We start from the raw sequence: 26675 nt of genomic DNA on the forward strand, positions 1-26675 counted from the left end.
TCTTATTCGCCTTGCATACATCTCTTCCATTCTCCTAATCTCATCTTTCATACCTTCATCTTTCAGCTCATCAATCCCTCTCTGCAAGTTAGTCACTCTTATTTGCCATTCATTTACCCAATCAAAACCACCTCCGTAAACTTCACAGTCGTTCAAGCCTTCCACACTCTCGATTCTTATTTTCTCATTCATACTTCGCTCGTCATTCTCTCCTATCACACTACACTGCTGTAAACTTTTGTTTTGGCACAGTATGACCGTTGTAGTCTTTATGCCAATAAAACATAAACCAAATGAAAACCAAACCAAACCTGGGAAACAATATATGTGGAATTACAATGCTCAGTATATACACTCATTATGCAAAATATGCACTCAGTGTGGAAATTTTGGAGGATGTTGAGGAGACAAGAGAAGTTGGAGTGGTGATGGACAAGTTCAGAGGATTACACAAGTTGTGAAGTCATCATATCATATTATTGCAATGATGCAGAGGACTTTAACATGCAGAAATAAAGAGATTCTAGTTCCATTGTAAGATCTTGATCAGGCCTCATATGGATTACTGTGCACAGATTTGGTCCCCTGGTTTTCATAGTGATGAGGATATATTGGAAAGGGTCCAGAGAAGACTGACTAAGGTAGTTACTAATGTTGAGAATGCAATTTGCAAAGGCTTGTTAATAGGAGGAAGAGAGGAGTATGATTGAGACATTTAAAAGAGTTGTTACTGGGTTATTGCACAGGAAATTTTTCATAGAATGGGAGAAGAGTATAGAATTAGTAGAAATTCCTTGAAGCAGTATTAGGAGAGTGTGAGTAGAAGCATAAGGAGTAGGTTCTTTGCACGGAGAGCGGTTGATGAGTGGAATGCATTGTGTGACATTGAGTTGAATGCAGATACATTGAATGAGTTTAAAGCACTGTTTGATAAGCTTTGTGTGTAACAGTATGTGCCTCCGTGATGAGTCTTTTGACTTCATGGAGGTGTGATGTTAATAATAATAAATAATGCTTTCTTCCTCTGTAGTGGATGATTAATCTCTGCATTCATCCATTTTACACCCACCTTATTTATCTTCTGATCTTTGGAATACATTTAAATGTTGCTTTTACTAGATAATTCTTGAATATCACCTGATCTGCATTGATCTCCTTTCCATCCAACTGCTCATTACTGTGATAGCTGCAAGCTGTCTCCTAAGCTTTTCATGATCACTGGCATTGTAGTTCCACATATATTGTTTCCCAGGTTTGGTTTTGTCTTCATTTGGTTTATGTTTTATTGGCACAAAGACTACAACAGTCATACTGTGCCAAAGCAAAAGTTTGCAGCAGTACACAAGGTTTACAGAAAGTTACAAAAAATTAATCAAAGGAGTATTTACAGATGGAGAAAATGACAGCACAGGCTGCAGCTACACACAGATAGTCAAAGATACATTAATAAATAAAAAATAGATAAAGATATATACTAAGATATACAAAGTTAAGTTATACAGTGTCTTCATCTAAATAAAATTACATCAAAAGTAAGCTTCACATTAAGTCAGAGGTCACAGCGGCACACAGAATAATCAAAATACATTAGTACATAAAAATGTAAATGAAAATATGTATAAAACTGTATAAGGTTAAACAATACATTATCTGCACATAAATAAACTTACAGCAAGGAAAACAATACATGAGGTTAAAAAAGTTACAGCCATTCACAGGTAATCAAGGATAAAATCAATATGTGTACAAAAGTCAAGTTAAACAATGTGGTTTCCACATATAAACAAAGCTACAGCAAATGCCACAGCAGTCAAGGTCAGTTAATAGATAATATGCACAATATTAAATTACACAATGTTCTACATATGAACATTGAACATGTGTATGTGCAAAATTGAGTGATGTGGGATCTACTTATAGATAAAGTTACAGTCAAATGTGTTTGTACAGGTTGATTTTTTTGTAGAAATTTAAAAACATTATACAATTTGTTTGAGTCCACAGCATTTGTCTGAGTGTATAGGGCTTGGTCAGATGAGTAATGATGCCGTTCCTTTCTTGTGTGAAGTGCTGGAAGTACAGTAGAGGCTACAGCTGCACACAAGTAGTTGAGGACAACTTAGCATATAGTATATATATACAATAATATGTACAAAGATCAAGTTAAGTAGTGTGCCATTCATATATAAATAAAGCCACAGCAGTACACATGGTTGGAGGTTACAGCAGTATATAAATAGTTAAGGTGATTTATTAAATAATATATGTGTACTAAAATTTATTGAACAATGCAGTATCTATATATGAGTAAAATTACAACAAAGTTGTAGCAGTACATAAATAGTCAAGGACAGAGATTATGTGTATGTGCAAAATTGAGTGATGTGGGATCTACTTATAGATAAATTTACAGTCAAATGTGTTTGTACAGGTTGATTTTTTTTTTGTAGAAATTTAAAAACATCATACAATTTGTTTGAGTCCCACAGCATTTGTCTGAGTGTATAGGGCTTGGTCAGATGAGTAATGATGCCGTTCCTTTCTTGTGTGAAGTGCCAGAATTCCATCAGGATATGATTAATGGTGAGACGAGTGTTGCATTCCTTGCACATAGGTAGGTTATCAGCCCTCAGTAAATATGACTGGATCAGATGATAACATGAATAAGCAGAAAGGGAAATGGCCCCCAGTCGAGCATGGAGAGATCACATCAAATCAGTGTTATCAGTGGAACTAGCTGTAGATCCAGGAATGAGCTGTTGTGATTATATATAAATGCTAGAAGTGTAAGAAACAAGGCAGATGAAATGGTTGCACTAATTGAGTCTGTTCACCCAAAAATTGTTGGAATAAGTGAGACATGGTTAGATGAGGACGACTTCCTGACAGGAATAGAGATGGAAAGATATGATGTGTTTCGTGAGGATAGAAGGGTAATGTAATCTGTGTGCTATTACTTGCTATTTATAAGCCACCGTTATTATTAATTTTATATTTATTCATTTCTTATTCTCACTATACCATCTTACTATTGCGTACTTAATTTATCTATGTTTCGCACTACGAGTTTTATGCCAATGGATACTAGAAAATTTATTTGATAAGACTGGGCCACCAGTATCTTTTAAATGGCATAAAACTCAGTAATAAGACCAGTTGATTTCTCTCTCTCTCTCTCTCTCTTTCTCTAACACAAATTCCTTCAGTAAAACTTGTACACAAACAGTCGTGGTCTATTTGCACTTAACTATATACTTTGGCTATCTTACTTGGTTTCCCGCTCTTAAGTTCGCTTTTATTTAGGAACAGTGCATTGGAAAATAAACAATCAGGCGGCACTCTATTGACATATAATTAAAACACATTTATTTACAATAGAAACAAAGTACATTAAATAAGCAATAGGGAGGTTTCTCTCTACCTATCCTTATACTTTTGGTATAGAGAAACAAACTTTCCCTTTTCAATGTTAAATGACTATTCAATGTAATTACTCTGTTATTTCTCTGCTTAAGAAAATCAAATTGCCGAGACTAATTTACTCATAAAATGTTTAGCTAACTATGGCAAGTTATCTTACAATTTATATTCTTGCTAACAACAAATCAGAGGACTCTCTTATAGATATTTCTTATTACTATTTCTTATCAGTTCATCTATGACATATCTCCTAGATTACAAAAAGAAGAACACACTTACAGAGGCTCTTTGTCACGACACCTTCCATAGGTCCTGTATCAAAGTCTCTATGGTTTTTCTTTTATCACAGACCTTCGGTTTCCATCCGGAGACTCTTGCTTCAGGGGGCGTTTCGTCGGAATATCAGCGGGTGGACCGCAATCTTCCCGTTACTCAAAAGCTCAGACAAGAAGTTTCAGCATGCAGGCTTGAAGATCACTCTGCAGCTTTTGGCTTCGGTTGACTTCCCGCAGCACTAGGATATCTGACGGCACTTGGCATCGGCTGTTCGAAATTATTCCTCTAGCGTGGGTTCACCGTAAAGTCTGGTCCTCTGGATCCAACTGCTTCTGGTTCTTTGCCGACTGCCTCTCGTCAGTAACAGCACTTTGCCTCTCCTGCTTTGGTAACTGGACCTCGCCTCTGCTCTCTCAGCAGCTGGACCTGGACTCTCCTCACAATTTTCGGCTCAGTCCCCTTTTATTTTCGCCTTCTCTGATGACCTTGTACCAATGGTTGTAAACCACAAAGAAATTGGCAGTTCTCCTTGATCTTTTTGTTAAGGCTGACCCATTCTTTCATCTCCTCTGTGCACTCTTTTTTCCTGTCTTGTTGGACAGTGGAAATTTCTCTGAAACTAGCGTATCGCTTTGATACTAACTTTGAAGGTGTTTATGCGCAGAGCTCGCAAACAACTTTCTCACACACTTAATCTTAAACAACTTTCTTGTACTCTTATACACTATTATACAATGTTCCGATGGCAAAGCATTGCCTTTGTTTTTGACATTCTAGAAACTTTAAATAAAACTGTAAATACAATCAATTCCCATAGGGTTATTTACAAAAATATTTAGCATTCAAATACATAGAGACAAACAAGGTTATTTTTGTAACATCTCATGAGACTTGACCTCTGTAAAAATTGATGTAAAGCACTTTGATATTTTTAAGCTATATCTAGTTTTGCAGTAAAAAGGGAGGGGGGGAGTGCTATTGATGATAGAGAAAGAGTTATGTCCATGCAAATTAGAGATGCAAGATGGAAATAGTGCCAGTGGTTTTGAGGCAGTATGGTGTGAGATAGAGGCGAATGGAATGAAATACTTGGTTGGATGTTGTTATAGACCAGGAAATGTGGATGGTAGTGACTATGAAATGTATAATCAAATTAGCCAAGCAAATAGGAAAAGAGTGATCATTATGTGCAATTTTAATTATGGCTATATAGACTGGAACAATGAGATAGCAACTGGAAGTAAAGAAAATTGGGTTTCTTGAGTTTTTGAGGGATAACTACCTCAGACAGTATGTAACAGAGGGCACACAAGGATTAAGGGTCTTGGATTTGGTCATCTCATCAGAGGATGTAATTATAAATGAAATGTCAAACCACCCAGAAATTGGTGAGAATGACCATGAAGTGATTACCTGGGAGGTTGCCAGCAGTGCGAGAACCCCTGTAAGAAAAGGGTATATGTGGAACTACAAGGGGGTGATTATGAAAAGCTCAGGAGACAGCATTCAGGTGTAGCATGGAATGAGGAGTTAGCTGGAAAAGAGATTAATGCAGCTTGGAGGATTTTCAAAAACTATCTAGTAGATGCAATGTCTAAATGTATTCCAAGGGTGAGAAGGTTAAATAATGTAGGTGATGAATAAAGAGATTAAGAAAGCAGATGAATAAAGAGATTAAGAAAGTAGATGAATAAAGAGATTAATCATGCGATTCAGAGAAAAAGGGCATTATGGGGGCAGCATAAGAGAAGTGGAAATAACCAATTCCATGAGGACCACAAAGACCAGGAAAGGCGGGTGACTTGGTTGGTGAGGGTAGCTAAAGAGAGGTATGAACAGCAGTTAGCTAATGAAGTTAAAAAGAATCCTAAGGAGTTCTTTCCATATTTGGCCAGCAAAAGAAAGAATGATTATGGAAGGATGACATTGATTGGAGAAAATGGTATAAAGACAGCTGTTGCAGAAGGTGTGGTGGAGGTACTTAATGAGCAGTTCATAAAGTTCTTTCAATCTTGTGAATGTGACTTCATGGAGATATTGAGAGCAGTTGATGATGGTGAAGAGAGAGAGACTGACTAAGTGAGCAAGAGGTTTATGGGGAGTCGAGTAAACTAGATCTAAATAAGGCTGTGTGACTTGATAATATATCACCATTTATTCTGAAGGAATGTGCCAGGGAGTTGACACCTGCCTTGACATATTTTTTTAATACGAGTCTTACACTCGGTCAAGTTCCTAAGGAGTGGAAGGAGGGCAAGATTGTGCCACTTCATAAAGGAGATGATTGAACTCAAGCATTAAACTATAGGCCTATCTGTGTGTCAGGTGTTGTGGTTAAGTTGTTGGAGAAGCTTGTGAGAACTAGGATCCAGAATTGGGTTGACAACAATGGTGTTATCTTTGATGTATAGCATGGATTTGCTTGGGGGGGGGGTCATGTTTTGGTAATCTACTTACTTATTACAACAAGGTGACTGCTTTCATGGACAGAGGACAAGGATGTACAGTAATATGCTTAGATTTTGCAAAGGCTTTTGATAGATTACTGCGTGATAAGTTGATAGTCGAACTGGAGTGGATGGGATTGGATATTAGATTGGTGCATTGGATTGGAGACTGGCTATGTGATAGGTATCAATAAGTTGTGTATGGAGGAGTGATATCCAGGAAAGGAAAGTTACTAGTGGTGTGCCTCAGGAGTCTGTTTTAGGGCCATTGCTGTTTAACTTGTATATTAATGATATTGGTGAAGATTTGGATGGAGTTATTCAGTTGTTTGCAGATGATGCAAAATTTGGATTAAACATTAAGAAGAGAGAGAGGATGTTGTTGCCTTACAAGAAGACATCCCCAATCACACATAAATTGAGTGATTGGGGATGTGAGTTCAATGTTGCAAAATGTAAGGTTTTAAACTTTACATTTTGCAACAAAAAGTGGGAAAACAAAAATCTGATGCAGAATTTATGCTTGGTGAGGATATATTTTCCAAGATGGAGGAAATAAGAGATATGTGGGTGATAGTGGATAAAGATCTGAAATTTAGGGGACACATTGCCAAAATTGTGAAGATAACACAAGGGCTTCTGGGAATGATGTGGATGACACAGACTTGTAGAAGTAGGGAGAATCTTGTTCTATTTTATTGGGCTTTGATTAGGACACACATAGACTATTGTTCCCAGATTTGGTCACCTGGTTTTCAAATGGATGAAGAGATTTTGGAGAGGGTTCAGAGGCGACTGACTAAGGTAGTTTCTGACCTCTGAAATGTCGAGTATGAGTAAAGATTGAGAAGATGCAACTTGCAGAGTCTGGTGGACAGAGGAGGGAGAGATATGATAGAGACCTACAAGTTATTAAGGGATTGTTATAGGATCAATGCTGGAGAGGTTCTACAGAAAATAGTGGGAGATCAGGGAGGTCATCCCTGGAAGCTGTATAAGGAGGGTGTGAATAGGGGAGTGAGAAGCAGGTTTTTTTCATGCAGAGTTGTGAATGATTGGAATGCCTTGCCTAGTAGTGTGTTATCTGCAGAGAATTTGAGTGTGTTTAAGGCACAGTATGATGAGCTGTATGACAAAAGGACCTCCTAGATGAGTCTTTGACTCCATGGGGTCTTGGGTAATAATAATAATAATAATAATAATAATAATAATAGATGACTGTGGCCTATGCAGAGCCTAGCTAGAACTACTTTTTCTCTCCTGTTCCTGTTTTGACTAGACTGCCAATGTCTATTTCAATTTTAATCTCATGCAGTTTGTTTGTTAGCTCTTCCTGTCAGGAGTACTGAATAATAACACTATCAAGTTCCTTCTTAGTGGCTTCATTTTTAATATAATCCAGCTATTGATATAATCTGTTTACTCCTCTAATATTTCTCAGAACTCTGTAGTCTCTATATGTATATCTCTGTATATCTGTAAATATTAGCATGGAGTGAGGTCACTGAAAGATAAAAAGTGATGGGTTGCAGAGGCCCTTTCCACATATCTGTGAGGTTTGTACTCCAATTAATCCTACATTGGTCAGATGGGATATGACTTCTGCCTACTAGGTGAAGTAGACTCCCACTGCATAAGATGAAATAAAATAGCAAAATAAGAAACATTCACTCCTAGCCCTCGAATACTCTAATAGCATTGGGGGGGGGGAAGAAGAAAGAAGGAAAGAAAGGGGAGGGACTAATATACAGATAACACAACAGATGTACATTACATGAAGTAAAGCATGGTTCAGCATCAGGTACCTTGGGTTGCCACTCCCGTACTCATTAAAGTAAGCCCTTGAGGTTAATTTATGCCTAAATGGCTAAAATGTTTTATTTGTTCTTTAGGTTCCCTATTCATTATGCAGGTAATGTTTTTTAGTGACCCTCCCTAATTTCATGGTCTAGTTTAGTCTACTTTCATGTCAGTTTGTAGCTCATTTTCATATCAGATTTATTACAGCAGTATTCTATTTTGTTAGGGAATCCTGTAGACTTTTACTGGATTTATTTAAGAGTATAACATTATCTACACAGAGTAAAGAGCTGAGTTGAATTTCTCCAACTTATTATTAGGCCTAATGCCAATTTCCTTCATAATATGATCCATATTAATGGTGATTAACAGTAGATATAATGTGCATTCTTGTGTCACATCTGATTTAACATCAATTCGTCTTCCTGTACCTTTTGAATTCTGTTGACTTAGAATTCAAATGCAGACTGTGTATTACTCAACATAATATTCCATTGACACTCTATAATTGTACCATTTTAAACAGCTTTTCTTTGATATGATCTGATCCTTACAATATCCATTTAGCCTGAACCAGTCCATTTTTTCCAGTTTTTCTTTCACAATTTTTGGACCAAATCTATGCATAGTATCAAGATGCTGCTGAATCATAGCCTTATATATAAGAATAATAACCCCCCTATCTTGTTAGTGTGTTTTTCAACATCCAAGTAATCCTTTGAACTATTTTACCAACTTTTATAATATGTCCTCTGAACTCTAAATCTCCATCCACCATTATCACAAGTGCAATTCCACTCAATGTCAATTCTGCTTTATCAATTTCCTGCAATTAAGTGCTGTTTTCTGTACCACTTAATGTGGTACATAGTATGTAACCTTTTCAACCCAAAGTGCATGCAATACTGAGAAGGATGCTGACCACTAGAGGTAAAATAGTTGTCATCTCATTGTATAAAGTCCTAATCAGACCACAGCTGGACTATTGTGCTCAAATTTGGTCCCCAGGATTTCAAGGAGATAAATTATCCATGGAAGAGTGCAGAGGCAGATAACGAAGATGATATCAGGATATACATTGTTAGTTATGGGGATAGGTTGAGGGAATGTGAACTGCAGAGTTTGGTAGATAGAAGGAGAGGTGATATGATTGAAGCCTTTTAACTGTTAAGAGGTAGTAACAGGGTTGACATTGGGGAGTTCTTTTGTTTGGTGGAACAGGGGGAAGGAGCAAGGACAAGGGGAGATCCCTGGAAGTTGCAACAGAAAATCATGAGCAAGAGGGTGAAGAGTGATTTCTTTACATGGAGGGTGGTTCACCATGGAATGCATTGCCTGATACAGTGGTGGGAGCATGAATGGTGAATGAGTTCAAGGAGTGGTATGATAGGCTTTGTGTTTACTGGTCGCTTGCCTTAGGGTAGATCTTTCCTTAGTAACTTGCTTAATTTTTTATAATAAAATGACAATGGAGTTGGATAAGTAAGATGCCTGTTCAGTGATATTTCTAGACTTTGCAAAGGCATTAAACAGGATTTCACATAGAACACTGTTGAATAAATTGGAGCAAATGGGGATAGATATGAATCTGTTGATTTAGATTAGAGGGTGGCTGCTGTACATATCAAAGAGTGGTTTATGGAGGAGTCAGTCCAGGAGAAAGCAGGCAACCAGTGGTGTACCACAGGGTTCAGCACATGGTCCTAATTTGCACATCAGTGATGTAGGAAAGATTCAGTTGTTTGCTGCTGATGTTAAATTGGAAAAAGCAAACTGAAGTAAATAAAGAGATGATGCAGAGATCCTGTATGAGGACTTAAGTAAACTGATAGTATCGACAAAGGTAAATGGTTGTCGGTTTAATATGGCCAAGTGTAATGCGATGTACTTTGGGAAGGTGATCAGAGACTTTGGGGTGATAGTGGAGATGAAGTTTCGAGGGCATGTTGCAAAGGTAGCCTAAACAACACATCAGATTACATGGTTGTTGAAGAACATACACCAACAAGCTGGGATAAAGTGGTTATTGTTATCCAAACAAAGCTTTAATAAGGCCACACGGACTTCTGCAGGCAGATCTAGACACCCAGATTCTGTGGAGATGAAGAGGTGTCAGAGTGGCAAGTAATAAAGGTTGTGTTAGGTCTATGAAATACTTCCTATGAGAATAGAAATGATGGTCTGTGAACTTTAAAAACTAGCTGATAGGCAGAAAATAGGAGATGTGATAGAAGAATATATGTTATTAAAGGGCTTTTATCAGCCTGATTTTGAAAGCTTTTTTTTTTCAGTACAGTGGTGCAGGAGGGGAGAGAATGAGGAGAAAATTCTGTGAATGATGAATCTGCCATAATGAGTTCTGACTCCATGGAGATATCTAATAATAATAATAATAATAATAATAATAATATGTAAAATAAATAATAAATTTTATTAACTTTTGTATACAAAATTATTAAAAATTTTAAAAAATACATTGCCCACTTATTAGACTAATATAAATTGGATTTACAACCTTTCATGGGAAGCAATTGCATAAAAAAACACAGAGCCAAATAAACCTCACCACTGTATTTGCTGTTTGATTCTGAACCATTCTTACCTTCAATTATATATTTGGCTTAATCCTTTATCCGAGTGTAAGCAAACAAAGTTTGTGCCTGAAGTATTTTCCGGATTGGAGCAACTCGTGGCAAAGGTGAACTTCTCATCACTTGCCTTAGTATCCCATAATGCAAACACATATTCTTATGGGTATGTATATTACTATGCATTATGGAGAGGGTCACTACCCAGACCGGTTTCGACCTTTATTGAGGTCTCATCAGTGGGAGCCAGACCCAGAGATGGTGATACTAAGGTGGAAGCAATGCAGAAGTCATATTTCCATATATCAATTGCCAAAAGGTGTTATACCTTATTATTAAAATTCTCTGGATTAGAGATAGCAATATACATACCCATAAGGATATGTGCTTTGCATTATGGGATGCTAAGGCAAGTGATGAGAAGTTATACCACCTTTGCCATGAGTTGCCCTAGTTCTGAAAATACTTCAGGTGCGAACTTTGTTTGCTTACACTTGGATGAAGGATTCAACTAAATATATAATTGGTAGCATAACCAAGTGAAAAAAATTCCATCAACTATCTCTAATCCAGAGAATTTTAATAATAAGGTGTGACACCTTTTGGCAACTATATCACCACCTCTGGTGATACAGTTGCCAAAAGGTGTACTACCTTTTGGAGAGATGGTGATACCACCTCTGGAGCCAGACCCAGAGGTAGTATCACCACCTATGGGTCTGACTCCCACTGATGTGCTTTTGTGCAGAAGTGGTTGTGGCAAGACTGTAGCCAATGAAGTTTTAACTGAGGCTTGGCTATTGCTGTTTCCAGGTCTGGCTCTCATGGATGCATGTTTGTGCTGACGTGGTTGTGGCAATGCTGTAGCCAATGAAGTCTTAACTGAGGCTTGGCTATTGCTGTTTCTGGATATGGCTCTCACGGATGTGCTTTTGTGCAGAAGGGATGGTGCTTTTCCTGAAATATGAGTGGCTCTGCTTGGAGTAGGACTTTGCTTGTCGGCTGTTGCTGTTGCCCCCTCAGAGCAGATATGAGCAGCTCTGCTCAGTGTGCAGGGTGGGCCTGTCACTGGTAGAGCCAATGCTGAGAGTTCCTCTCGGTGATGGGGTGAGCCTGTTGCTGAGTTAAAAGATCCTTCGGGTCACTCATTGTTGGGTGACTGGGGGATCATGAGTTTTTGGAGAAGTAACCCCACACATAATACAGGGAAACCGGCAAGTGATGAGAAGTTATACCACCTTTGCCACGAATTGCCCGTCCTGAAAATACTTCAGCCGCAAACTTTGTTTGCTTACACTTGGATAAGATTAAAGCATATATATAATTGGTAGCATCCTTTTGGTACAGTGTCTTCAACGGCAGAAATGCAGCTGGTTGGTACTGATGTTGCACACATTGCTCCATTATGCTGTCTTTTTGTGCTTTATGAGGTTTATCAGGATGATCAGATAAACCCTGCCTTTGAGAAATCCCCAGAAGTCACAGGGGATCAGATCAGATCAAGTGAATGAGGTGACATTCACTGTGAAACGCATGGCTGATGTCTGGCTTCTGTGAAATGTTCTTGATGAAGCTCCTGTAATTGACCAATGTGTGGAAGGTGCAGGAAAGTGGCTGAATCCATGCACAGGTACTGCTGTAGCTGTATTTCACAACAAAATTGTTTATCATATTACAATACTTTTCAGCAGTAACTGAGTAGGTCACAGCACCTGACTGGTGAATGTCCTCAAAGAAGGATTTTCCAATGATAAATAAAGCTGTAAACCTTTACTAGACAGTAACTTTGGGTGAATGCAAAGGCATTTGTTGGATTGCATGCAGCTTTAGCTCATACCCAGCAATCGTGGGTATTCATATCTCCATTCAGGTGAAAGCGAGCCTCATCTCCCACAAAATCATCCACGGTCATGCAGCACTTAAGCAAGGAATGTGAAAGCGAATGCCATTCAACTTCAAAGTCCTGCAGGCACAACTCCTTTGCAGGGTTATCTTGAATGGGTAGAAATGCAGAATCTTCCATAAAATTTTCTAGATGGTATGTAAGGGCAAATCCATGTGTCTCGATAAAGCACGTGCACTGGAGGAACTAATGCTGTTATTCATGGCTGACTCCACAATGGCAGTAGTAGCATCATTCACTTGTTGTGAACTTAGTTTGCGACTTCTTCCAGGTCTAACTCCCACTGATCCCATTTTTTCAAAATGACTAATAATTCCTCACAGAGCAGATGAAGATAGTCGACTTCGTCAACATTTGTTCATGTGACGAAATATGCAGAGTGCAGCAACAGCATTGCAATTGCACAGGTAGGTACATCTTCATGAGCAAAGCACTTTGGGATAAGGTAAGTGCCATCACTGTATTAACAACCAGAATGAAGGGAAATATCCCATTTCCATCTTTTTAAACCCTCCTGGCACCTGTCGAGTTGCATGCAATGTAAATTCCATGCATTTGGTGTTTATAATGCCCCTGGTTGTGAATTTTGAACTACTTCCCCCCTCCCCCGCCTTACATATTGCTTCCACATAACGCACAATGTATTTCTCCAAAGTTTCACAGCATTTACAGGAGGTAATGGCTGATTGTATACCTAGGGTCCGAATAGTAAAACAAGTAGGGGTTAAATGGATGAATAACACCATTAAGCTTGAGCTGCAAAAAAAGAAACAACTGTGGAGGGAATTTAAAGAAAGGGGTGACCTGCAGGCACACGAACGGTATAAAGTGCAGGCCAGAAAGGTAACGAGTGTGGTAAAAAAAGCAAAAGCAGACTATGAAAGGAAATTAGCTTTGCAAGCAAAAGAGAATCCAAAACAGTTCTTTCAATATGCTGCAAGCAAGAAAAAAACTGTACATGGTAAAATGATTTTAAGGAATGACGATGGTAAGGAGGTCACTGAATCAGTCGATATAGTGGAGTTACTGAGTGCGCACTTTGCAAAAGCATATCATCCAGGTGGTGACATTGAAAAAATGAAGGAACCATTAGTTTATACGGGAATAGTGATGAATGAAGTGGAGGTGACTAGTCTATTACAGAACCTTAATGTGAACACATCTGTGGGATTGGATGGTATACTGGCACAGGTCTTGCGTGAAGCAGCTAAAGAATTATCAGTGTCCTTGACCATGTTGTTTAATCTGAGTCTCAGGTCTGGCTTAGTCCCGAAGGTGTGGAAAGAGGGGAAAATAGTTTCACTGCATAAAGGAGGATCCAAGACTACGGTTGCAAATTACCGACCGATCAGCATATCAGGAGTCGTTGTCAAGGTCTTAGAGAAAGTAGTCAAGGGAAAAATACAGGAATGGATTGATGAAAACGACATACTGTACAGGGGACAGCATGGCTTTGTGAAGGGTAGATCATGCTTCAGTAACTTGCTCAAGTTTTATAACAAGGTGACGGCTGAACTGGATAAGGGAAATGGGTTTACAGTGATACTGCTGGACCTGGCAAAGGCGTTTGACAGGATACCACATGGAATACTAATCCGTAAACTACAACATATGGGAATGGATATAGGGTTGGTGAGGTGGATAGGTGGTTGGTTGATGGAGAGATATCAAAGAGTAGTTTATTCAGGAGTAGAGTCCAAAAGACGGCCTGTGACTAGTGGTGTGCCGCAGGGTTCTGCTCTTGGACCACTGCTGTTTAATCTGTTCATTAACGATATAGGGAAGGATCTAAGTGGAACAATTCATTTGTTCGCTGATGATGATGCAAAGTTGGGTAGGGCAATAGCGAATGCAGACGATGTCAAAGTCTTGCGGGATGACTTAGATAGATTGGAGTTCTGGGCTAAGGAGAATGGATGTCAATTTAATGTGACAAAATGTAAGGTTATGCATTTTGGGGTGAAAAGATTAGCAGCAGTATACCACATTGGTGGAACTGTACTCCAAGAGATTGATGAGGCCAAGGACTTGGGAGTGTTGGTGGATAGGGAGATGAAGTTTAGGGGGCACACTGCAAAAGTAGCTAAATCAGCTCATCAACTCACTTGGTTGTTGAAAAATACCTTGACGAGCAGAGACAAGCAAGTTATTGTACCTCTGTACCGAGCCTTGATAAGACCTCATCTCGACTACTGTGCCCAGATTTGGTCACCTCGGTTCCTTCTTGATGGGGAGGAGGTGGAGAGAATCCAGAGGCGAGTGACTAAGATGATAACAGGTCTATGGAATGAACCATATGAGAACAGGTTGAAGATTTGTGGGTTGCAGAAACTAGTTGATAGGCGGAGGAGGGGAGATATGATCGAGACATTCAAATTGCTAAAGGGATTCTATAGGATTAATTCAGAAGATATTTTTGAGATCAGGACAAGTGGTGGGAGAACTTGGGGACACCTATGGAAGCTGGGCAAGAGTGTGGTTAGCAGGGGGTGTTAGAGCTGGGTTCTTTACTTTTAGAGTGGTAAATGAGTGGAATAAGCTGCCAGAGTCTGTTGTGGGTGCTATGACGGTGAACGAGTTCAAGACAAGGTATGATAGATACTGTGAGAATGTAATCACATAGTTGTGTGGACATGATGTTTAGGGCCTCCCTCGATGAGTCTAAGGACTCCTGGAGTCGCCCGAAATAATAATAATAATAATAATAATAATAATTTGGATCACTGGATGGTGCACCACAGGGCCTTAAGCAGGGATACTTTAATTATGATCAACTTGTATATTTGAAGTTCATTGTAATGAAGTCAGATATGTATTTGTTATTTTTAAATGACATTTAATATCTATCTTGTTGTTAGTTCAGCAACACTTAATAATCCTTTATCCTGATTTCAAATTGAAACTGAAATCATTTTTTTTTTATATAGCATCAAACCCTTGTGAACTGAACTGCATGCCTAAAGGAGAAAGATTTTACAATCGTCATGCCAGAAAAGTCATAGATGGAACACGCTGTTATCAGGATGGTTCCTTGGATGTCTGCATTGATGGCAGTTGTATGGTGGGTAATAACAGAATACAAAAAATTTTAACTTATATTTCATAACTATTAAAAGTTTCCTATGGAAGAATAAATAAAATATTTAAATGTTTATATTAAAAATGCTTAAAGGAATGCTTTTATGTTGTTCTGTAGATATTCTCTTTCTATAATTGTGTTTAAAATGGTATATTGGAAGATCTGTGAAAGTAACTGCCATTTAAGCATTGAACTGGCGTAGACATGTATACGCATCAGTAATTATATGGATGCAAAGTGTCCATTGATGTTAATATAACTTTTAGGAACTATAGGAATAATATGGATACGAAGCGTATTTTTCTGATATATTTTATGTGTGGACATTTATTATTATTATTATTATTATTATTATTATTCCCCAAGACCACATGGAGTCAAAGACTCATCTAGGAGGTCATTTTATCAATCACACAGCTCATCATACCGTGCTTTAAATGCACTCAAATTCTTTGCACGCACGCACGCGTGCGCATGCACGCACACACACACACACACACACACACACACACACACACACACACACACACACACACACACACACACACACACACACACTCTCTCTCTCTCTCTCTCTCTCTCTCTCTCTCTCTCTCTCTCTCTCTCTCTCTCTCTCAGGCAAGTTATTCCAATCATTCACAACTCTGCATGAAAAAACCTGCCTCTCACTCCCCTATTCACACCCTCTTTATACAGTTTCCAGCGATGACCTCTGGTTCTCCCCCTATCTCCCACTATTTTATGTAGAACTTCTCCAACATTAATCCTATAACTACCCCTTACCAACTTGTAAGTCTCTATCGTATCTCCCCTCTTCCTCTTGGCCACCAGACTCTGCAAATTACATCTTCTCAATCTTTCCTCATACTCGACATTTCAGAGGTCAGAAACTACCTTAGTCAGTTGCCTTTGAACCCTCTCCAAAATCTCTTCATCCTTCTGAAAACCAGGTGACCAAATCTGGGCACAATAGTCCATGTGTGGCCTAACCAATGGAACAAGATTCTCCCTACTCCTACAAGTCTGTGTCATCTGCATCATTCCCAGAAGCCTTTGTGTTGTCTTCACAATTCTGGCTATGTGTCCCCTAAATTTCAGATCCTTATCCACTATCACCCGCATATCTCTTATTTCCTCCACCTCCAACAATATATCCTCAACAAGCATAAAATCTGCATTCCTTTTTTGTTTTTTAAATTTTAAAACTTTATGTTTTGCAACATTGAACTCACATCCCCATTCCCAATGACTCAATTAATCGAGTCTTCTTGCAAGGCCACAACATCTTCTCTACTTTTCATGGTTTGTCCCAACTTTGCATCATCTGCAAACAACTGAATATCTCCATCCAAATCTTCACCAATATCATTAATATTTGTATACCAGTGGTAGAAGTATAAGAAACAAGGCAGATGAAATGGTTGCACTAATTGCATCTGTTCACCCAAAGATTGTCAGAATAAGTGAGACATGGTTGGAAGAGGATGACATCCTGACAGGAATAGAGATGGAAGGGTATAATGTGTTTCGTGAGGATAGACGGGGTAAAAAGGAAGGGGGGAGTGCTGTTGATGATAGAGAAAGAGTTATGTTCATACAAATTAGAGATGCCAGATGGAAATAGTGCCAGTGGTTTTGAGGCAGTATTGTGTGAGATAGAGGTGAATGGAATGAAATACTTGATGGGATGTTGTTATAGACCAGGTAATGTGGATGGTGGTGATAATGAAATGTATAGTCAAATTAGCCAAGCAAATAAGAAAAGGGTGATCATTATGGGTGCTTTTAATTATGGCAATATAGACTGGAATGATGAGATGTCAACTGGAAGTAAAGAAACTGAGTTTCTTGCGTTTTTGAGGGATAACTACCTCAGACAGTATGTAACAGAGGGCACACAAGGATTAAGGGTCTTGGATTTGGTCATCTCATCAGAGGATATAATTATAAATGAGGTGTCAAATCATCCACCAATTGGTGAGAGTGACCATGAGGTGATTACTTGGGTGGTTGCCAGCAGTGCGAGAACCCCTGTGAGAAAATGGTATGTGTGGAACTACAAGGGGGAGGGTGATTATGAAGAGCTCAGGAGACAGCTTGCAGGTGTAGCGTGGAATCAGGAGTTACCTGGAAAAGAGATCAATGCAGCTTGGGGGATTTTCAAAAACTATCTAGTAGATGCAATGTCTAAATGTATTCCAAGGGTGAGAAGGTTAAATAAGGTAGGTGTGAGATGGATGAATAAAGAGATTAAGCATGCAATACAGAGAAAAAGGGCATTGTGGAGGCAGCATAAGAGAAGTGGAAGTAACCAATTTCATGAGGTCTACAAAGACCAGGCAAGGAGGGCTTGGTTGGTGAGAGTAGCTAAAGAGAGGTATGAACAGCAGTTAATTAATGAAGACAAAAAAGAATCCTCGGGAGTTCTTTCGATATGTGGCCAGCAAAAGAAAGAATGATTATGGAAGAATGGCATTGATTGGAGAAAATGGTATAAAGACAGCTGTTGCAGAATGTGTGGTGGAGATACTTACTGATCAGTTCATAAAGATCTTTCAATCTTGTGAATGTGACTTCATGGAGAGATTGCGAGCAGTTGATCATGTGGAGGAGAGACTGACTCTAAGTGAGCAAGAGGTGTTTGGAGAGTTGAATAAACTAGATGTAAAAAAGGCTGTGAGACTTGATAATATATCACTGCATATTCTGAAGGAATGTGCCAGGGAGTTGACACCTCATCATCATCATTATCATGCATATCAAGGATTTAGGCTTAACATGGCCTGTTCTGGCCTTAGAAGTCATCGTTGAATCGTTTAAGAGGATGTCCTGGTTTTATTTTTCTTAACACCAGCCTTGACATATTTTTTTAATACAAGTCTTGCACTTGGTCAAGTTCCTAAGGAGTGGAAGGAGGGCAAGATTGTGACACTTCATAAAGGAGGTGATCGAACTCAAGCATCAAACTATAGGCCTATCTGTGTGTCAGGTGTTGTGGATAAGTTGTTGGAGAAGCTTGGGTTGACATCAATGGTATTATCTTTGATGGACAGCATCGATTTTCTAAAGGGAGCCATATTTTAGTAATCTACTTAATTATTACAGTAAAGTGAGTGCTCTCCTTTATTACTGTGTATCCTTCTCAGAGGAGAAGGATACACAGTAATATACTTGGATTTCGCTTTTGATAGAGTACCTCATGATAAGTTGACAGTCAAACTAGAGCAGATTGGGTTGGATATTAAATTAGTGCATTGGATTGGAGACTGGCCATCTGATAGGTATCAACAAGTTGTGTATAGGGGTGCGATATCCAGGAAGAGGAAAGTCACTAGTGGAGTGTCTCGGGGGTTTGTTTTAGGGCCATTACTGTTTAACTTGTATACTAATGATATTGGTGAAGATTTGGATGGAGATATTCAGTTGTTTGCAGATGATACAAAGTTGGGACGAACCATAAAGTGTAGTGAAGATGTTGTGGCCTTGCAAGAAGACTTGAATAAATTGAGTGTTTCGGCACGGAAATGGGGATGCGAGTTCAATGTTGGAAAATGTAAGGTTTTAAAATTTGGAAAACAAAGATGGGATGCAGAATTTATGCTTGGTGAGAATATATTGTTGGAAGTAGAGGAAATAAGAGATCTGGGAGTGATAGTGGATAAGGATCTAAAATTTAGGAGACACATCTCCAAAATTGTGAAGACAACACAAAGGCTTCTGGAAATGATGTGGAGAACACTGATGTGTAGAAGTAGGGAGATTCTTGTTCCGTTGTATAAGGTTTTGATTAGGCCACACATGGACTATTGTGCCCAGATTTGGTCACCTGGTTTTCAGAAGGATGAAGAGATGTTGGAAAGGATCCAAAGGAGACTGACTAAGGTAGTTTCTGCCCTCTGGAATGTTGAGTATGAGGAAAGATTGACAAGATGTAATTTGCAGAGTCTGGTGCAAAAGAGGGTGTGAGTAGGGGATTGAGAGGCAGGTTTTTTTCATGCAGAGTTGTGAATGATTGGAATGCCTTGCCTGAGAGTGTGGTGTCTGCAAGGAGTTTGAGTGTGTTTAAGACACAGTATGATGAGATGTGTGTGTGTGTGTGTGTGATAAATGGACCTCCCAGATGAGTCTTTGACTCCATGAGTTCTTGGGGTAATAATAATAATAATAATAATAATAATAATAATATTACAAGTTAAACAGCAATGGCCCTAAAACAGACCCCCTGAGGCACACAACTAGTAACTTTCCTTTTTCTGGATGTCGCTTCCCCATACACAACTTGTTGATAGCAATCAGATAGTCCCCAATCCAATGCACCAATCTAATATCCAATCCCATCCACTCCAGTTTGACTATCAACTTATCATACAGTAATCTATCAAAAGCCTTTGCAAAATCTAAGTATATTACTGTGCATACTTGTCCTCTGTCCATGAAAGTAGTCACCTTATTGTAATAAGAAAGTAGATTGCTAAAACATGACCTTGACCCTTGATGGACCTGTGTTTCAAAGGTCACAAAGATATCTCCAACGATCTTGAGCCTCTCTCTTCCATGTTATACCCATAGATTTCACTAGTGGATCTTCTCATCTTGTAGGTCTTCCTACTTTTCTCTTTTTTCTTGGTTGCTAGTTGAGTATTCTATATGTCCATCTGTTAATAAATTAAGTCTGGCTATGTGACCTGCCCATCTCATCTTTCTTTCATATACTGCAGTTACCACATCTTTTATGCATGATCTCTTTCTTAGTTCAGTGTTTCTAACATGTTCCATTTTTCTGATGTTACAGATCCTGCGTTCTATTGCACGCTAAGTTCTTTAGCAAATCCATGCAATCCATGCTGTCCATCAAAGATAATACCATTGTTGTCAACCCAACTCTGGATCCTAGTTCTCACAAGATTCTCCAACAACTTAACCACAACACCTGACACACAGATAGGCCGATAGTTTGATGCTTGAGTTCTATCACCTCCTTTATGAAATGGCACAATCTTGCCCTCCTTCCAGTCCTTAGGAACTTGACCAAGTGAAAGACTCCCCATCTCATTCCTTCAGAATATGTGGTGATATATTATCAAATCCCACAGCCTTATTTACATCTAGTTTGCTCAACTCCCCACACACCTTTTGCTCACTTACAGTCAGTCTCTCTTCCCCATCATCAACTGCTCTCAATCTCTCCATGAAGTCACATTCACAAGATTAAAAGACCTTTATGAACTGATTATTAAGTATCTCCACTACCCTTCTTCAAAAGTTGTCTTTATACCATTTTCTTCAATCAATGTCATCCTTCCATAATCATTATAATAAATTTAGTTTAATCCTTTATCCAAGTGTAAGCAAACAAAGTTTGTGCCCAAAGTATCTTCAGGACTGAGGCACCTCATGGTAAAGTTGGAACAAGCTCTCATCACTCCTTGTCTTAGTACATGGAGATGTAATCTCCATGTACTAAGGGTTCGACATGGAGATGTCGAAACCAAAGATGTCTGCAAGGAGATGTGCAAAGCACATCTCCTGCAGACATCTTTGGTTTCGACCTTTATTGAGGTCTCGTCAGTGGGAGGCAGACCCAGAGGTTATGATACTAAGGCAGAAGCAATGCAGAAGTCATATTTACCTGTACAAGTTGCCAAAAGGTGTCTCACTGTATTATTAAATTACTCTGGATTTAGAGAAAGATGTTGGAAATTTTTTTACACTTGGTTAGACTATAATAAATTTAGTTTAATCCTTTTTCCAAGTGTAAGCAAACAAAGTTTATGCCTGAAGTATCTTCAGGACTGAGGTAACTCATGGTAAAGGTGGACCAAGCTATCATCACTCCTGGGAGATACTAAGACAAGGAGGGATGAGAGCTTGGTTCACCTTTACCACAAGTTGCCTCAATTCTGAAGATACTTCAGGCACAAACTTTGTTTGCTTACACTTGGATAAAGGATTAAACTAAATTTATTATAGTCTAACTAAGTGGGGAAAAACTTCCGACTTCCATAATCATTCTTTCTTTTGCTGGCTACATATCGAAAGAACTCCTTAGGATTCTTTTTGGCTTCATTAGCTAACTACTGTTCATACCTCTCTTTAGCTACCCTCAACAACCAAGTCACCTTCCTTGCCTGGTCTTTGTAGTCCTCATGAAATTGGTGGATTTCCATTTCTCTTACACTGCCTTCATAATGCCCTTTTTCTCTGTATCGCATGCTTAATCTCTTTAGTCATCCATTTCACACCTACCTTATTTAACCTTCTCACCCTTGGAATACATTTAGGCATTGCATCTACTAGATAGTTTTTGAAAATCCCACAAGCTGCATTGATAACTTTTCCAGCTAACTCCTCATTCCATGCCACACTTGCAAGCTGTCTCCTGAGCTCTTCATAATCACCCCCCCCACCCCCTTGTAGTTCTACATATACCCTTCTTGCAGAGGTTGTCACACTGCTGGCAACCGCCAAGGTAATCACCTCATGGTCACCAATTGGTGGATAATTTGACCCTTCATTTATAATTACACCCTCTGATGAGATGACCAAATCCAAGTCCCTCAATTCTCGTGTGCCCTCTGTTACATACTGTCTGAGGTGTAGTTATCCTTCAGAAACTCAAGAAACTCATTTCTTCACTTACAGTTGCTATCTCATCATTCCAGCCCATAATGATCACTCTTTTCTTAACAATATCCAACATAACAACATCCAACCAAGTATTTCATTCCATTCACCTCTATCTCACACCATGCTGCCTCAAAACCACTGACACTATTTCCCTCTTGCATCTCTACTTTGTATGGACATAACTCTTTCTCTATCATCAATAGCACTCCCCCTCCCTTTTTACCTCTTCTTTTCTCACAAAACACATTTGGGTGGTTAAAGTAAACAACTTTAAATTCTCATCTTCTTCTTCTTCTTAACTTAGACTAGTGTGGATTATTAAGCAAGTAATTAAACCTAATAAGTACTAGTTTTTACTGCATAATATGTTATGTCTGCTTGCATGTGTTCTTTTACCAGTTTGCATAGTATTACATTTTAAAAACCAGTTAATGCATGTAAGGGAAATTGGAATTTAACATCAACTCCCTCCTATATATTTCGCTCACTGTAACATGAGCATTATGCAGGAAAATGCAAAAGACTGGTTACACATTCAAATTATGAATCACAAAAATTGGTCATATAGCATGAGTATACTTCCTTTTGTCTCGGGCACAGCTGAGTGAACAGGAGAAGACACTCTTAAAGTTCCAAAGAACCTGGTATAATTCTGTAATTGAAGCTTAACTAAAAAAAGAAAACATATATTATAATAATTTATGGCAATGATTTCCCACACTTTCAGATGGGAATGCAGCCTGATCAATTAAGATTAGGACAAGGACTCAGAGTTTCACAAGTTTCAGCAAAATAGATGACTGAATTTAAATCTATTGCAGTGCAAAATTTTGGTTTGATTACAGTGTGTGTTAATTTCAGTTCTGTGTCTAGTGGCTATAACATGAGAAGCAAGGCTGGAACCCTCTGATTCTAAAAATCTTATGTAGTTTTAGATTCTGATCTTAGCAAAACGCTTAGTCTGTTCAACGTAGTAATGACAACACAAACAGGGTACTTGATAAATTCAAGGTAAGGATAGAGGTGGCAATCTATTCCTGTTAGATGATAGGAAACAAGACAAGACAAGATAACTTATGTGTTGGATTAAAAGTAGTGTATAGATTGTATTTGAGAAGATTAATGCTATTAGTTCAGAAGTCACTTTAAGGCACAGTATGAAAATCCTTTTAGCATCAGTTGTAATCTAGCTGTAAAATGATAATTATTAATAATTTTCTGCAAGGTGGTTTCGTTATAGCCATTAGATGCCAACATGATTCTTAGTTTATTGAATACTTCTCATAATAATTGTTCTAATTTGGTATGAGTCATCTGGAGCATCTGCTACTGGAAGGGAATTATATGATTAGTTCAGAAAATGGATCTGAGCAAGAAGCAATGTGGAAGAGGAAGAAGAGTATGGAAAGAGGGATTGAAGAAATGCATATGAATGGAAGGTGAGTAGTATGAGTATGAAGAATAAGAAAACAAATGTGCAAGACAGACAGTTAAACTGGAGGTTGGATGAGAGGACAGGGTAGACAGAGAAACACAGCACGAGAAAGACCGATACTTGAAGAGAAAGTGAATGTGCAAGTGGAAAAAGAACAGAATGAGATGCTGGAATGTAGGAGGAGTATTTGGGTTTGGAATGGATTCTGGAATTGGTAAGGAAAGAGAGAGAGAGAGAGAGAGGGAATGGCTTCAGAAGAAGTAACAGCTAATAGGTGATATCAGTGAAACTTGTTTTAGATCCAGGAATGAACTGTTATGCTTGTGTATAAATGCAGGAAGTATCAGAAACAAGGGGAATGAATTGTTTGCATTGATTGAGTTTGTTCACTGAAAATTGTTTGAATAAGTGAGATGTAGATGGATGAGTATGACATTCTGACAGGAATAGAGATGGGAAGGAATGATGTTTTTTTGAGATAGAAAAGGCAAATAGGTAGGTGGAGTGCTGTTGATAAAAAAAGGAGTTGTGCCCATACAAGATGGAAATAGGGAAGTAGTTTTATGGTGTGAGATAGAGGTAATTAGAATGAAATACTTAGTTGGATGTTGCTATAGACCTGGTAACGTGGAGAGCAAAATGTATAAGCAAATTAGTCAAGCAAATAGGAAAATGGTGATCATTTTGGCAACATTCAAAAAAGGAAGGTCATGAGTGGGCTGCCACAGGGTTCTGTTCTGGGATCACTGTTGGTTAACTTGTATAGATTATATAAGTTCTTATTTTCACATTCTGAAAGGAGATATTCAGTTTGCTAATGTTGCTAAATTAGGAAGAGCAATGTCAGGAAGTTCTGAAGTGTTGTTGTCACAAGAGGATTTGAGTGCGAAATGTGATCTAGATGTGGACTTGATGGGCAGTAACGTATTGGTAACTGAAGGTGTTCATACGAGAATGCAATGAGTGCTCGTATGATAGCAAAGAGAGAGTCAAGCAAATAGGAAAATGGTGGTCATTTTGAGTGATTTAATTATTTCAGGAGAATCCAAGTCAATAGTGTCAAACTATAGACCAGTGTGTGTGTGTGTGTATCAAGTGTAGTGATGAAGGTGTTAGAGTGGCCAGTTAGAGACAGAATACAAACCTGGATTGATAAGAGTGGAAATCTTTTGAGAAAGCAGCATGGGTTTGTTAAGGGTAAGTCTTGCTTTAGTAACTTGGTTATATTTTATAATAGAGTGAGAAGTGTTTTGGATGGGATGGGGAGGGATGCTTATACATCTGATGCTTATAAATCACTGTTTTGGATTTTGCTAAAGTATTTTATCAAATACCTAATAACAAATTACTGTTGAAATTGTGAAGAATGGGAATGGATAGTCATTAGGTAGCTTGGTTACAGGGCTGGTTGACTGGTTGACTAATAGGAGCTAGTGAGTTATGTATGGAGGTGCAGTAAGTCCACTCATCACCTCCCAAAAATGAGGTGATGAGTGGGCTGCCACAGGATTCTATTCTTGGATCACTGTTGTTTAACTTATATATTGGTGATATAGTTCACATTCTGAAAGGAGATATTCATTTGCTTGCTAATGATGCTAAATTATTATTATTATTATTATTATTATTATTATTAAACAAGACCTCATGGAGTCAAAGACTCATCTAGGAGGTCCTTGCAATGTCAGGAAGTTCTGAATTGTTGTTGTCACAAGAGGATTTGAGTACAAAATGTGATCTAAATGCAGACTTGATGGATATTAATGTATCAGTAACTTCTCATTGCATTCATAGGAGAATGCAATGAGAAGGATGAATGCTCATTTGATAGCAAAGAGAGACACTGTAAAAGAGAAGCAAAATATTGGTAAAAAAGTTTTGAAAAAAGCAAATGAGCAATCTGCTGAATGAAAGAGTTGATGGTAGTAAGAATGACAGAAGTGATATGAATGTAGTGCAAGTTGAAAAAAATAGTGTAATTAACAGTAAGGTGTGAACGACATTGATGGTGAACAAGCATGTATTGTATGACTGGAGATAAAATAGAATGAATGATAGCAAAAAAAAAAAATCATTCAGGTGAAGATGAGGCAAGATGTGGAATGGATGAAGAATGAAATGAAGAGAATTGTAGATGTGTATGGAAGAGTGAAGAAGACGGAAACAAATGATGTTGGTATGAAAATGATAATCAAACATCTGCGAGTAGTGTTGCATGGTGATGCGATTATTATAGGTGTGGTAAACAAGAAGATGCACAAGATTTGTTTTCCTGGAGGTAAAATGAATAGAGTGATTGAGGCATTGGATTATGATGACTAAGCAAGCAAAGGAGTTGGAAGAGGTATTAGGAACAAATGATGTGATTGGGAACAAGGAGAATATAGGATTGGATATCAGGAGGTTGTTGAGAAGGATAAAAGATAATAGTGTGATAAGAAAGGTAGTCAGTGTGTTGCCCAGGTATGACAGTAATGAATGATATATTAGCAGAAATGTGTGAAGAGAAAGGACTGCAATTTGTTAATGTGTACAATGAGTTTTAAGGAAGAATCAAACTGTATAAGAATAATTGACTGCATTTGAATGGTTTTGATGTGAATCATTTGGAGAGACTGCTGCTGGAAGGTAGCGTAATGAGTGAAGAGAATGAACCTGAGCAAGTAAGAAGCCTGTTTGTCTTGTGCATGAGTGTAGAGAATGAGAGAACAAGTGTGCAAGTCAAACAGAGAAATTGAGAGACTTAGGGTGGAGAAGGGAACACAGCATGAGAAAGGCTGATGCTCCAAGAGGATGTGAATGCATGTGTAGACAAAAAGGAAGGGAGAAACTTGGGATCTAATGAAAACAGTTGGATTTTGAAGATAGTTCTGAGATAAATAAGGAGAAAAATAAATGGCTTGAGGAGCATATGGAGAAGTCACATCTAATAAGTGGTATCAGTGAAGCTTGTTATAGATCCAAGATTGAACTGTTATGTTTGTATACAAATGCTTAAAGTATCAGAAATAAGCAAAGATAAATGGTTACATTGATAGACTGACTGTTCATCCAAAGATTGTTGGAATAAGTGAAACTGGTTGGATGAGAATGACATCTT

General features: G+C 38.4%; 1 protein-coding gene across 4 annotated transcripts in view; it reads left to right on the plus strand.

The window, feature by feature from the left end:
• LOC150097613 (papilin-like) overlaps positions 1-26675 on the plus strand; it is a 1184257-nt gene that overhangs the window by 228490 nt on the left and 929092 nt on the right. For 3 of the 4 annotated variants that reach the window (XM_090407770.1, XM_090407771.1, XM_090407772.1), the window contains one exon: positions 15362-15495. In XM_090407770.1, coding sequence (XP_090263896.1) covers positions 15362-15495 — 134 coding nt within the window. Of the gene's footprint in view, positions 1-15361; positions 15496-26675 lie in introns of those variants that run through there. The other variant, XM_090407773.1, reaches the window with a different exon arrangement.

The sequence above is a fragment of the Typopeltis vanoorti genome, chromosome 17 (assembly GCF_054136105.1).
Source record: "Typopeltis vanoorti isolate ZY-2024b chromosome 17, IOZ_Tvanoo_1.0, whole genome shotgun sequence".
NCBI lineage: Eukaryota > Metazoa > Arthropoda > Arachnida > Uropygi > Thelyphonidae > Typopeltis > Typopeltis vanoorti.